The sequence below is a fragment of the Hyposmocoma kahamanoa genome, unplaced genomic scaffold (genome assembly GCF_003589595.1).
Source record: "Hyposmocoma kahamanoa isolate Upper Pololo Valley unplaced genomic scaffold, ASM358959v1 92, whole genome shotgun sequence".
Lineage (NCBI taxonomy): Eukaryota > Metazoa > Arthropoda > Insecta > Lepidoptera > Cosmopterigidae > Hyposmocoma > Hyposmocoma kahamanoa.
In genome coordinates this window covers 1,827,208-1,841,825 of record NW_020654748.1, presented here as the reverse complement: position 1 = coordinate 1,841,825, position 14,618 = coordinate 1,827,208, and the positions used below count along the sequence as shown (strand labels likewise).

Sequence of the window (14,618 nt, the reverse complement as noted above, 5' to 3'; positions counted from 1 at the left end):
AAAGGTACCGAAAGAGAATGACATAGTCGATGACAATGTTTACTATAAGAATCAAGCAGTACCGTAGGCATGTAATGTGGTTTTTGACTGGCTAGCGTAGAGTGCGAAATACAGACTTTGTTATCAAAAATATTACAGTAAAATAGTATTTTATGTGAAATATCACATACTTTTAAAAACTGCGTTGTTCAAGATACAAGCATCTATTTCGAAATTTATATTTGTTCTAATGTTTTTCATGTTACAATTACCAATAAATATTTTCTAGATAGAAGGTCTATTACAACGAGTTAATCTGATACTAACGCTTATCTATTGAGGCCTAAGTTCAAATCTAAAGTATACATTGTTCTGAATATTTCGAAAATATAGGATTTGACATTTCGAAGCGAACGTCAAGCTGATTTTCTTGGATTTGAAACAACTTACTTGAATTTCAAATGAATTTAGCAGTATAGAGTAAGTAAAAAAAAAATAGTTTCAATTGAAATTGTTATAAAATGAATTCTATTTTTAGAATATTTTCAGAAAATTGTGAACTTTCTACAAATTCCAATGTACATATATATAGCATACCTTAAATTAGGGTGGGTATGTGAGGGTGGCCAAAATTTTAAATCTAGCATAGGTAAACATTGGGAACGTCACTCGGGATCGGTAATCGACACTTGGCGACACAGACACACTGGCGTCACTCACTGCACGAGGGTCAAGGGAGTTTGGCCACCGCTACACATACCCATCGTCGTTGGTTGTGGTGGTGTTGGTCTGCTCGACCTCCGTGACAGTGACGTCACCATCGGCATTCTGCCCGGACTCCCTACGCTTGGAGGTCTTTTTGACCTTCCTGGTCTTGCGCTCGGTGGTTGTGTACTGGACTTGTACGTCTACGTCAGCCATGGTACTGGATGGACACTTTTCTCTTTCACTAGGATTATCAGTTCTCAATATCACCGGACGCGGTCGCGACCCGAATTCGAATGCGAGCACCGGTGGCTGAATCGCAGGAATTATTCCAGAATGTTTAGCGAGCACGATCGCGTCGGTGGGGGGAGTATGGGATTTAAATTTGGAAGAGTGACGGAGAGGGCAGGTGCGCGGGCGTTTCCGAGCGAAGCGACCCGAGAATCACGCGTTTCCTCGCCCCATCCGCGGCGCTGGTCCGACACGTCCGGCGTCAGAATACCCCGGATGGATACATAAACACTGCTCTCTGCCACTTACGATGTAGGCCGTCTCACAAGATATGGATATTACAAACCGCTCGCTTATCGCTTGGCCAGGATTCAAGTAACACGAGGTTATTATTGGCGAACAATGATTAATGCTCGATGCTTGACCCGAAAGCCAATTAAATTCAGAGTATTTTCAACGCAGTGTTTTCAGTTTCAAGTGATATGTTTGCAAAAGCTTGCTCAAGATCACCGTTCGAAAATGTGAGGAATTGAGCGTAGCTAAATACTTTGTCGATGATTTAAAACGGCTGTTCGTAGCGGAGCGAAAAATTTAATGTACCTACAATACCATTCCTAATTTGGGGGAATCTTACCCAGTCTTCATCTGCATTATATTGACGTATATTTGTGGTTCCAGATTCTATATGCTATGAGAACATCGAAATTAAACGAATCACTCAGCCACCATGAAATACGTTTTGTACAGATTTCATTCAAATTTTTCAATCTAGAATAACAGGAAACAACCTGTCATCATTCGCAAATTCCTTTACATTTCCCGTAGTAACAACTGGCTTCCGCAAAGCTTGAGAACACATCAAAGTTTGTTTAGGTATTCTTAAAACCAACGCGTTTGAAATCTGATGAAATTGAAGTCAAGAATGAAGTGATTCATAGGAACTGTTTTTTGCAGAACATTTTTGGAACCAGTGTAGATTTTTCTGATCTGATGTGTCCGGACACTTCATTTAATGTTTATTAATATTTTGTTTCGAATGTTATTTGGTTTTCCATGTTGCAATAATTATTGTTTATTTGATGATTATTATCTTCAAGATTCAATTAATTTTTCTAAAGCTTAGGTGTTATAGTTTATTTTCCAAGCAACCTTCTGAGGCGGTCGATGGCAACGCCTTGCAGCAAGGTCTTGGTCAGCCCGGTTGGTTATTTATATCTATTGCTTGTATTTAGGTGATCCCTAACACCTGTTCACGTAGGAATCGTTGTTTGCGTGGAACTGAAACAAGATGACGTCATATCCTAATACAAAAAGAAACCCTCTGATCTGATCGTAGTTTTCGTTCAGTATACCATCGTTATTATCAATTGTTCTAAGTATCACGTGAATTTTGGAAACATTTATGAAATAAACTTTCATAAAAGCACGCATGGTCATCCATAAGTCATAGTCTTTTCATAAAACTCTTTACGAATTTTCTTGCAATGGTTTATGGGTTATTGTACAAGTTACAGTGCTTCTCGAATCTACTTTATATATATATAGATTTATAAAGCTTCAATAATCTGAATCACCCTTACTATATCATTCGAAAATACTTCAGTCTTTTAATCCTGATTCATTCATCGACCGCGAATAATTCGATATTTTGGAAAAATAAATGTTATGTGTACATTTTGACTTTGCTTTGGCATCGTTTCGAAGTTATATTTAAACGTCTGACGAACGTTACACCCGTCCAAAATAGAATATAAAGGATACTGTTGCTTCAGTAGAACAGTATGGGAAAACTATGAGGTAATTGTTATGTGTTGGAATTTTGTATCCAAACGCTCGTTTCAAAGAATCCTCGTTACTGATTACACTTGTACATTCTTGAGTACTACTGTTTGAGCGTATCTCGTATATCGAGTTTTTAGGTTTTCGCGTTCTTTGTATAGGAAATGTTCATATCTAAATCGTATATATTTGTATTTTTTTTTCAAACACACCAACGTATCGGGCCCTTTACAGATTCCATCATCATCAAGCCATTTATGACTGCTGGGCATGAGTCTCTTCTCAGGCAAGACTTTAGACCATAGTCCTCCCTCTGGCTCAAAGGGTTGGGGACTTCACACGTTTTCCGAGGGTTGTGTAACTTCTTAGACGTGCAGGTTTCATCAAAATGTTTTCCTTCATCGAAAAACATATGGTGAATCAAATTAAATCTCACATATAAAACCCAAGAAACTTACGAGGTGCGAGCCCGGATTCAAACCTCTGCTAGAGGTTGTGACCTCTGCTGGAGAGGCGTTAGGGCTAAACCATTAGGCTACCACGGCGTTGTCTCATCTTTTAGCCTTGACATCAGTCCATTGACTTCTGTCCATAGCACAGTCTTATAACTGCGTTTTGATTATAGTGCCCTTCCCTATCAACCCCTTGGATATTCGGGAACTGCAAGCAAGCAACCTGCACAGGGAGTTAATTCAGTCATGTCAGCCTGTTTACACAGGCTCAATTTGGGGCTCAAAAGGCAAGTGCCAGAGGTGAGCGACCTCGGGCGCACGTACTGCACCCTCCCTGTTATCTTGATAGGTACCGGGGCTGTTGACACACTCACCTCCCGTTGTGCATTGCACTACTAGCAGCTGCCACTGCTAAGCCGTTGGATCTAAATTCAAGTACCAAATTAGCAGAGTTTAGAGTCCATTTATTTTTATAAAAGCTAGCGGAGATCATCTCTGTAAAACCAAGTCCCTAAATAAATAATGAATATAAAAAAAGAATCTCTGTAAAACATTACAATGGCGGATGATACCTGCCAGGTATGCTTTCACGAATTGTAATACAATTTCGGAAGGGGCATGAAAATCTTTGAGACTGAGAAATAATGATAATGATGAAATAATCATAAAAATAATGATGAAATGTAAATATAAATATGATATCGAGTTCTTAGATCATGGTCACATGGTTAGCCAGTGGCAGATTTGACCGCCCTAGGCCCCAGGCCATGTAGTTAGTACTAGTACCAGCCGCCCCATTCTCAGCACTCCTCATATACTGGTAGACTACATAGTGAATTTACTTTATTGCCCACTTTTATCGAAATCTATTCAGAAATTTACTATTTCATATTTTTAATAATTTCAAAATTTTTGTAGAACATTGATTTGATATATCTCTGTTAGTTTATGGGACGCACGCCAGTAAAGCTCCCAGCCGGCATGATTTTTTCCGCAATCTTCAACATTTATCGTCATATTTTACCCAACTTACACAAAACCTAAATAAATTATACACTTAAACCTTCCTCATGAATCACTCTGTCTATTGGCCGCATGAAAATCCGTTCAGTAGTTTCGAGTTTATCGCGATCAGACAGACACACAGACGCGGCAGTAACACTGCCCTCGGAGCGAAAAAAAGCACAACTGCTGTTTAAAGTACGCATAGTAGTGCCTTTTTTCGTTACGAGGGCAGAATCATATATAATGATGTAGTGATTATACATTTCATTATATGTATGTAACATATCTATATTTTATACATAAAATTAAAAATTTATATTAAAATTATTGTTATACCATGCGGTGCAGTGTGGCTGGCCCGCCATAATGTGCGTGAACCTTTAAAATGTTTAGGTATGTTTAGTTATTTCTGGTTACCATCGGTGAATTTTTTGTCACGATTGGCCGCCCCTAAAATCCGGCTGCGGTCTTAGGGCAAATCCGCCACTGTGGCGGCTAACCACATGTAATATGCAAAGAACTCGAAACGTTGGATGATTTTTTTTAAATGGAAAATAAGCGATTGGAACCTAAAAAATAGTTTCATTTCAGATTTAATATGCAATTTTAAGAATTTGTTATATAATTATATATAAATGTACCTATACAGTTTCCGCATTTTTAGCTAAGTTAGTAAGTGTTCCTTGAATCAATAAGTCAATATTGGAGACAAAGATAAAACAACGACTGTTAAAATTAAATTCGCGCGCGAACTTTTTTTATTTATACTGCTAAGCAATTGTGTGACCATTACTGCGTTCCGGTTTTGAAGGGTAAGAGTGTTGGTGAAATTACAGGCACATGGGACTTGTCAACATATATCTCAGGATGACGGGCGCAGTGACAGAGCCCCTTAGATCTTAGCGATTTAAAGCTCTGAGTGACAAGAAAACAAAGCTCCAGGGTTTTAGATCGCGAGGCCTTAGACCAGCGCGACAGATAGTCTGAACGATTTGAAATTTGTGAAAAATAAAAACTCCATTAATTTTGTTTTAATTTCCAATTTTATCATTTGTAATCATATTTTCTTTGAAATGGATAATAGTGTTTAAAGGTTAATTGTCGGTAGTTGTAGTCGGTAATTACGCTATTACCGGCCCGTAGATGATATTTATTGAATATTCTGACTGTCAGATCACATTTACAAGCTCATATTGACAAGTCCCACGTGTATTTCAATGTCTGCTGTGACATTTGACAAGTGGCCAATTATAACATAATTGTTAGTTTACTACGGGCTTCGGTTTATGATTCCTAGTACGAGACTTTAGCGGTGATGCAGGCAAATAGCCAAAAGATTACTATTATAGCGCAACAGGTAGTCCGATCGACTTGAAATTTGGTATGCTATGGAAATACAATGCAGATTACCCAACTCCTAAACTACTAACCAACAGAATCATCGTGTTTGGTCCCATTAAATTAGCCTTTATAGACAGGTGACTTTTTGGTTCGGGTACACAGGTCGGAATACTCTGTTTTGTATCGGGGATTTGTATGTTCTGATTTAAGTTTAACCTATTTAAGTTATTAGATACTTTCACACACTCACTTTATAGCGCATGATCAGGAGCGTATACAGCGTGCATGCGCAATCGTGCGCGATTACCTGTTTGAAGTTTTTACTAACGTTATTTCGCGCGCGATTGCTCGTGTTCGTATAATCCCTATCTACCGACCAGAGAGATTGGGTTTTCCGGAGAGACTACGGGCTCGTCGGCAAAACCAGGGTACAGCGGGCGTCCGGGCCAAGCCCTTCGTCTATACGTCTTTGCGGGCGTCTCTGGTGGACTCGGACTTGGGTATGAACTCGTTGAGGTTTGTGGTTAGCTGCAGGGACGGACATAATTGTATGCCCCGGTTGTGTGTGGCCGGGGCGTCCGTCTCGTGAGCAGCTACTTCGTCTTAGTAGAGGTCTAATTGAGGGCCTGAAGCGAGGAGACGCGTGGGGCACGTGAGTTGCCCTTTAAGTTGGAAACTATGTCCGGGCATCGTCACAGGACATTGCGACTGGCATCTCCGGTACTAGCCGCTTAGGTTATTGGGAACTGGAAAAACGTCGTTTTTTTTCAGCGTCGGGAAGTGAGCGTGTCTAGTGGACTCCGAGTCAACGTCTTAGCGGTGGCAACCGCTAGTTGTGCAATGCGTTACGGGAAGTGAGCGCACCTACAGCTCCGGTGCCTATCTGGACAATAGGGAGGGTACTGTACGTGCACACGGGCAAGCTCACCCGAGGTACTAGCCTCTCGAAGAACCGGTTGTAGTCCACTGGCTGATCTGGGGTCAGATCCTGAACTTATAAGGTTCCTGTGCGCGCACAGGTTATAATGCCCTTCTCGTATACCCTCAGGGCCGGTAGGGAGGGTCACTATAATCAAAACTAATGTAGAAAGATATATGTCTGCTTGTGTTCATTTTTTTTACAACGGCAAGAGCGTCCGTGTAAAGGATAATCCGCAGGATAGACCACGTGAAACTGGCGCGTGTTGGAGTGCGCGATTGCGCGCGCCGTTGATGAGCTCATTAGCGCGGTCTTTTCCTTCCAATATCTTTACACGCGCGCTCAATTGCGCACGATTGCTGTATCACGCGAGATAGAGTATGTGTAAAACCCGCGATTATCACGAACAAGGAATATGTTCTATACTATCATTACAGCTGTAGTAATTATCCAAAGCAGAGGAAGAGTTAGGTCCCACTTGTCTCTCTTCAGCACCGGGCAGCTGCTTCAACATCGTCACGACGCTCAAGATTACGTGAGGCGATGAAGCTGAATCAAGATAATGAGACAACGCAAAGCAACTCAATGATTGAGGAGGCGCCTGTATTTCAACTCTGTAATAATCGTACACAACGGAAACTTTTTTATATACTTTAAGATGTGAGAGTCATATATTATGAATAAAGAAGTTTTATACGAGTATCCACGTTTTCAACAGAAATAACAAATAAAAACATTAATTTTATTCTTAGCTGTTAGCAAGCTGTAACAAAATAACCGTCGGTGTGTAATCACGTATCCTGTCATAAAATTCTATTCTAGCCGTTTCTATTGAAACTGATTTGTGGTTTGAGTATTGATTGTGCGACCAATGAAACATAATAAGCCGGATTGTTTGTTTCACCACATTATATATTATAAACCAGACTTGTAGTTCTGTATTCCGAATGTGACCACCCGAATACTTGGCCCCACAGAACAATAAATGGAGTAGAAGTGCTTAGCTTGCATGGCACGTGTGCCAACAGTACGCGGAGTTCCATATACTTAAACTCAGTCTGCCATTTTCGCTTTGTGAGTTATAGTCTTGTTAATTATCTCGCGCAAAACCTCGAAAATCGTAAAAATGAAATATGTTTCTACTTTGGAGTGTAAAAATTGTAGTCGCATTTGTAATATTCTCTGTGGTGGTGTTTCATAAATGTTGAGTTTTATTTTATTTTATTTTAATAAATTTTCAATTTTCTGTTTATTGTATTTTTTTGTTACAAGTAACGAAAGTACACCAATCACGGACACTTCTATTCTATCTCTTTGGTTTTTTGTTTTGTAGTGTTTGTTTGGCTTTCATTCGAGTTTGTTATCGTGGATTGTTAACAAAATATACATTAAATATTGGTTGTGTTTCATTATTTTAAATTATTCGTGGAAAAGGTATTGTTTGCGATCATTACATAATTAGTACTTAAAATCTCGCACCTATTACTTAGGCCACATGGCAACACGGTAGTCAATTCTAAGAACCCACATTACGCAACGATTGCATAAAATACTATTCTGTCAATTGTGTAACTTAAAAATGAGTTACGAGCCTAAAAAAACAGACTGTGCTTCTTCCGGAGAATTCTCGCGCAGTCGCGGGAATTCTCGCAATAACCGTATCGTATCAATTTTGTACGTTACACAATTAATATAAAGTTAATTATGCTATGTATAATTTCGTTACAAAATGTAGCTTCCTTTTCGTTCCGCGACAACGTAAATTGAGCCTGTCGTATTATGTCCTATTGTGAATTTTATTAAAGTCGATAATGATCATGACACCATTACGTACTCATTTTTTTCAGATTTACCAACCGCAATGTACGTTCAAAGAGATTGAAGAAGGAACGAGTAATTTTACAACTAGTGGTGTAGTAGTTATTATGTGCTTATGTGACCGGTTTGTCATCAGCAGCAAAGTCCGCGTTACAACCTTAAGGCTGCAAATTCGAAGCGATGGCGGCTAGCGCACCACGCGCTCATGGGGGCGTTCAATTTTTGTGCGTACATTGTGTCTTGTGTTGGATGTATCCAACATAGAGATGGGAAAAACTGCTTATTTTTTTAAACGTTTAAACGTTATGCTTTTTTAAACGCTTTTTAATTTGAAGCTAACAAAATCGTTTAGAAAACGTTTAAGAGCATGGACTTTTATGTTAAAAAAAGCTTGCAACGTTGTTGTATTAATAGCGAAACGCAAGAGTAGACCACTAAAGGTTTTAAGATAAGTAAGTTTGTTTGTAAAAAACGAGTTATATTTTTAACATAACATTACTATAATAACATTTTGTTCATCGGCGTTTATAAACATAAGTTGTTTAACTTTTGTAGTTGTTAACCGTTGAAATGGAAAAAACTGCTTATTTTTTAACATTAAAACGTACGTTTAAAAAGCGTGCTTGTAAAAGCGCTTTTCACTTCAACGCTTTTTAGTTTGACGCTTAAGTCGTTTAGAAAAACGTTCAAGCGCATAGACTTTATGTTTAAAAAAAGCTTGCAACGTTATGTTGAATTAATTAATTTAGGAAACATAGATGGCGCAACTCGAAACTTAGGCACGTTGTAAAAAATGAAATTATTGAGTATCTATAGAACTTGCCAGTGACCAACGCTAACGCTTAAAATGAAAAGCAGACTTTTTAAGTGCTTTTCGTTTAAACCCACCTCTAATCCAACATAAGACAAACGCTTGCGTAATGTACGCACAAACTGAACGCCCCCTTGAACTCAACATTGTCGCGAATTTGTAGCGTCCGAGAAGTGACGGTCCGAAATGTCACAGATATCGTTGTCTCTAGATGAACAAGCGATATTCGAATTTTCTCGGATTCAAAACAGACTTAGTGCACAATCGTCATCCGAAGTGGGTCAGAGATTTTGTATAGGAAAGTATACGAATCGGAGGCAGTGCGTAAACTCTTAAGAGCGGGCAATAGTGGCCACCCGTAACTTTCTTATTCTCGTCAACCAATGATCACATTTCTATTCTGTTTCACAAATTGGGACGGAGTTACCTACAATTTCAGCTGCAAACAAAACTGTTTGGTGCTGGACTGTTTTAATTTTGCCGATAGTATCTCTTACGGCTCACGAATTGCGTATATATTAAGAAAAACATATTGCATTACGCTGTCGTTACTTTAGTTAGTTTTTTTTGTTGTTTTTTTAATACCGCAATTGCATTGATTTCGGATATGTGATCCTAAGTCTCCCGTGCGTGTGATTCTACTGGCTCTTCGTATACTTCAATTTCGAATAGTAAAGTATTATACTGTAATAGCAGCGGTTTCATGTATGTATGAATACACTCTTCTTGCATAGATCTCGAATCAGACTTACCATTCATATCAATCTCCAAGCCGTCTACGTCTCAAACACAACTCGAAGAAATTATATTAAATTGAAGACGCGACATGAAGCGCGCGAGCCATAAATTCATATTTTGGCAGTGATTGCCACACTTGTTCAGCGATCAAAGAGTTGGATTATCTTTTACAATCACCGTCTTTTCTTGACTTTCCCCGTTTTTTATTTGTAACTCATATTTTGCTTTAATATTACAGAAATATGACTTAATATTTACGAAGTATATTCTTCGGGAAAAAAATTATAATGTAGTGCATTCGAATCGTATTGGGGAATGTTGTAAAATACTGGAACATTAATATTTTATTTAAATCTTAGTTTCTTATAGGCAAGTACATAAACAGTATTAACTAAAATACCTTCAGGCATGTAGGGCTTTGCACTATTTATAATCATCATGTCATGAAAGGTCGCCCCATCTTTATTATGACACAACTGGGTCGAGGCGAGTCTTCCATCGGGTATTTTTGGATCATCATTGTGCAATTATTTTCATTTTCTTAGAAGCACTAATGTAGACATTGTGCGATATAATTGTTTCTCTAGATATTGTTATCTAGGCTTACTCATTTCAGGGATCTAATTTGGATCCAAAACAAATAACGATCATTTAAAAGCCGTTCTCAATATCTATATCGATAAAAAGCAAATTTGTTCTGTATATGCTGGTATAGGTAGTGAATTTGGAAAGGTAGTTTGTGTTTATTATCACCACAAACATTTCTAAAGAAGCCAAACCAATTAGAGCCTAGACTTTACAAATTTTCCTGTCTTCAAGGAAGGTCTCAATCAACAGTTGTCGATAGACAACGTGTTGCTAAAAAAAAACAAACAAAAGGGGAAAAATATTTTAATGTTTCAAATTCAGTCATGCTTATAATAAAAGCTTTACACAGTGCGGTCGTGCTGTCCAAACTAATCGGAAGTACCCCAGAAATCGTCTACCTCTTCCTCCTGCTCCTCCTCCTTTACCTTCTCTTTGTCTTCCTTCTCCTCCTCGAAGGAGTCGAGTTTGGGCAAGTCCTTGAGCGGCTTGAGAGCGCTGTCTGTTGCTGGAGCAGCGTCCGCGCTCCACTCATGTTTCTCTTCGGCCGAGTTTTCTCGCGACCGACTTCTGGAATAAGAACGCGCCGACAGATTAGGAGTGCTCCCGAAACCGGCACTTTCTGTTGCCATACGATCGAACTCAGCTTCCTCGAGTGACGTGAACATCTTAAGTTCCTCCTCGCGCGACGCCCGCGATTCTCGCGACGAGGTCGAGGACGAAGAATGGCGTTTTTTGAAACTGCGACGCCTGCCACTCGGGTCGCTTCGTTGCAACGGTCGGAACTTAATTCCGTCAAGTGATCTTAAACAAAATAACATGAGCCGTTATAGTACAGGTGAGATGTCAGGAGCGGAAGTACCGTCTACGCGTGCTTGTGATGATGGAACCCATGACCAATGAGGGGGACTACACAGCTAAGTCACTACAGAGCGGGGGTGCGACACTATACATGAAGCGTGCCCGTGGCAGCTAAATATTAACCTTAAGAACTCTTCGCTGTAAATAGTCACTCCTGGGGTATCGTCGTCATATGACTGGAATTGTATTTCGGGCAGTGTTGGTTGGACGGGGCTCTTAGGACGGTAATGCCAGGTCAGTTTCTCTGTGGATTCTGAATTTGCTTCGTCGCGTTCGTCACGCTCGGAAGAATTTGCGGAAAAACGATGATCTGAAATGTTTTCAGAAGCAGGTGATTTGTCTCTTACTCCGACACTGAACGATTCTGATGTGTTGGAAATTATGGTTTTTGTCCTCGTCGGCGTATACCTTTCTGTCCTGTAGTCACCGTTAGCTTGGAAGTTATTAGAGTCTTCAACAGAATCTTGGCCAAAGCTAGAAATTTTAGTCGAGAACAATATGGCTGTCGAGTCGGGAACTTCGCCGAAAAACTTGACGGCGGCTGATTTTAGAAGTCCATTTTCATCCTCGGTGAGGCATAGGTATCCTTGACCGCATTGCGCGCTGCAGAGCGCGGCGGACGGGTTAGGTTGTCGCTGGAGAAGCTTGTTGTAGTACTCGACAAGGTCGCGGAAGTCGGGCTCGGTCTCGGGCACCAGGCCGCTCATGATGTGGTTAAGGCACTCCATCGCTTCGCGAACCCCCGCGTACGAGATTATTACGGAGAGCAACAATCCCATTTTCACGTCACACGGATCACACGGTTTGTTTATTTTAATTCTGTCGGAGTCGGATGGGGTTAATTTTAAAGGGTAAAAGGGAGCAGGGATGCAGAGTACGCTGGGGCTCTGTAACAACTGAAATTCAAGTGTAATACTTGCCAAAGATTTGTGTCCAATTTAGACTAGAGCTGGCGGTGAGGCCAGACATGATTACATTTATCTGGGCAGCGCACACGCAAGGCCACGGTGGCCGCGACAATGAACATGATGCGCTGCTGATTGATCGCAGTTAGTTTGCGTCAGGTAAATGCAAGTGCGGTGTAAATAAATAACACTTTAACATCATAATTTTCTCGTTACTAAATGCCTGTAAGCGTCCGCTGAACCCACCACAGTGTACGTAATCTTAAGGATGCAATAGTATATATTTAACTAACCACTGATAACTTTATCGAACAACAAGTAAGCGATTACAAAAACATTCATATTTCACCCAAATTAAAATCAATAAATTAATACAAAATATTATTTATTCTTTAAAGCATTTGGAACATTCTTGCCAAAAATCTACAACAATGACTAAATTAAATATAAGAAATGACGCTATTGTTTTCCGATCCAAATCGCGTATATTTGTTTTTTCAAATAAACCAACGTTTTTGGCCCTTTACTGGTCCCATGGTCACAGTTGACTGAGAAGGTAAAGTCGTCAACCAGATATGTCTAGCCAAGAAAGCCCTTCAGTTCTTTAATGCTTACGACAATGGCTCGGAACAGTAATTAGTGGTGATCACAATATGTCATTCAATTATTGCAGTGATGAAGGTCTGCATAGGACCTGAATGAAGCCATCCTAATAAGAATTATAATAATAATCCCAATTGTTTTGTCCGCAAATGGGTTAATTCCAGTCAGCCTTTCTAACAGCTTGAGGCGGTTGGATTTCTGTGGCGTGTCGCTTCCAGCACAAATGCAGAAGGCGGTCCTGCTCGATACGGCACGTATTGTTCGCCGATTCTTGGACCTGTCCCCGGCCGACTGTGCCATTGCCGGGAAATACCGCCTCTCCCATTTAAAAATTCAAAATTAGTCTTTTAGGCCTTGGGAGAGGCGAGAGTTTAAAATAAACATAATAATAATAATAATAATACGTCTAATATTAATGCAAACTACCCTACTTTTTACTATAATTAGTCAAAATTTCAAAAATCAGTAGGTATAATTTAAGTAACGCCATTCCGTTTCTAAACTAGTACACTCCAACGCAAGGATTTGTTGAAAATTCCGACCACAAAATGACAAATATCGGAATTCACCTCCAAACGTTTATTTCAATTCTTCTGGAACTTGACGTTAGCTCGAATAATGGTTTTTGTGCTTAAATTCATGAGTCGGTCTCCATTGAGTGGGTAATGTTCAAGTTAGTTTTCTCTACCCAATTTCGGTGGCAATTTTAATTACTTAAATAATCAAGAATAATATTGTGAAATGTACTCCGAGACTGATTATTTTTGTTATAATCTGCATATCTATAACCTTAAGGTCAATATAAATGATAAATAAGCAATAAATGATAAGACCATGATCATGCTAGCTTTTATCAATATTAGGTTTTTGAAAATAGTACAGTTTTTTACAAAGGGTATTTGTGTTTTCTTTTATTTTTATAATAGGTACGAAATGACGAACAATTCGTGCGCCTGGTGGTAAGCGACACGCATATCCATAACGGTTGCAGTGTCAATCAGAGCTTTAAATCGCAAAGATCTTATTGTCACTGCCACTGCCACCCTAAAACATAACGACTCATCCGTAGAACAAAGATCTATGCGCGAGACTACTTCTTCTCAGGACATAGTACGTTTCCTTCGTTCTTCTTCGCTATGGATGTCATATCGACCGTTGTTCGATTTTATATTTATTGTTTCTTTTTATATTTCTAATTTTATATTAAAAATTCTCAAAACACCTTTACACAGGCCTTAGTTTGATGAAATAAATAATCACATCGGACTTTGTTCTTCGGATGAGTCGATAAGTTGACAAGTCCCATAAGCCTGTAATTTCACCAGCACCCTTACCCTTTCAAACCGGAACGCAGTAACGCTTACATTATACTGCTTGGAGGCAGAAATAGGTAACACTTTCATGGGCAGTACTTAAAAAGTAGGGCACACAAAAATGTCAGTACTTTTCTTGCCATAGCATATTCAATATAAAATGTTCAACGTATTTAAATCATTGAGTTTTGTCAGTAGGTACGTTGTTGATACTTCTCTATGGAAAAGCAGTATGCGGCAATTCCACAGAAAGTACCTACTTGGAAGTAGTACTGTAAAACCCGTACTTGGTTTTTGAGATCCATATATCGAAACGGGGTATCACATACGATCATATTCTAATATTTCATTTATATATAATATAATAGTATTTTATGACGTTTCTTATATAACAAAACTAATAATCTATTTGCCATTGATAAAAAAAAGAGTGTAAAAAAGGTGGTTTCTAAGCGGCTCATGAAACCTACATATGCAGAAACAGAAAATCTTCTATATACAATCAAATAAATTAACGTCTTTGTAAACACACACACACACACACACACACACACACACACACACACACACACA

The 14,618-nt window shown here is 39.3% G+C and overlaps 1 protein-coding gene across 4 annotated transcripts in view; it reads right to left on the bottom strand.

The window, feature by feature from the left end:
- The window catches only part of LOC113236803 (four and a half LIM domains protein 2), a 147,921-nt gene that overhangs the window by 53,341 nt on the left and 79,962 nt on the right, over nt 1-14,618 (bottom strand). The window contains exons 1-2 of one of the 4 annotated variants that reach the window (XM_026472997.1): nt 11,348-12,108; nt 10,792-11,167 (exon numbers count right to left, since the gene is read on the bottom strand). The exons of 2 other annotated variants lie outside the window; for them this stretch is intronic. In XM_026472997.1, coding sequence (XP_026328782.1) covers nt 10,792-11,167; nt 11,348-12,003 — 1,032 coding nt within the window. In that variant the 5' untranslated portion in view covers nt 12,004-12,108. Of the gene's footprint in view, nt 1-739; nt 1,075-10,791; nt 11,168-11,347; nt 12,109-14,618 lie in introns of those variants that run through there. One more of the 4 variants, XM_026472994.1, reaches the window with a different exon arrangement.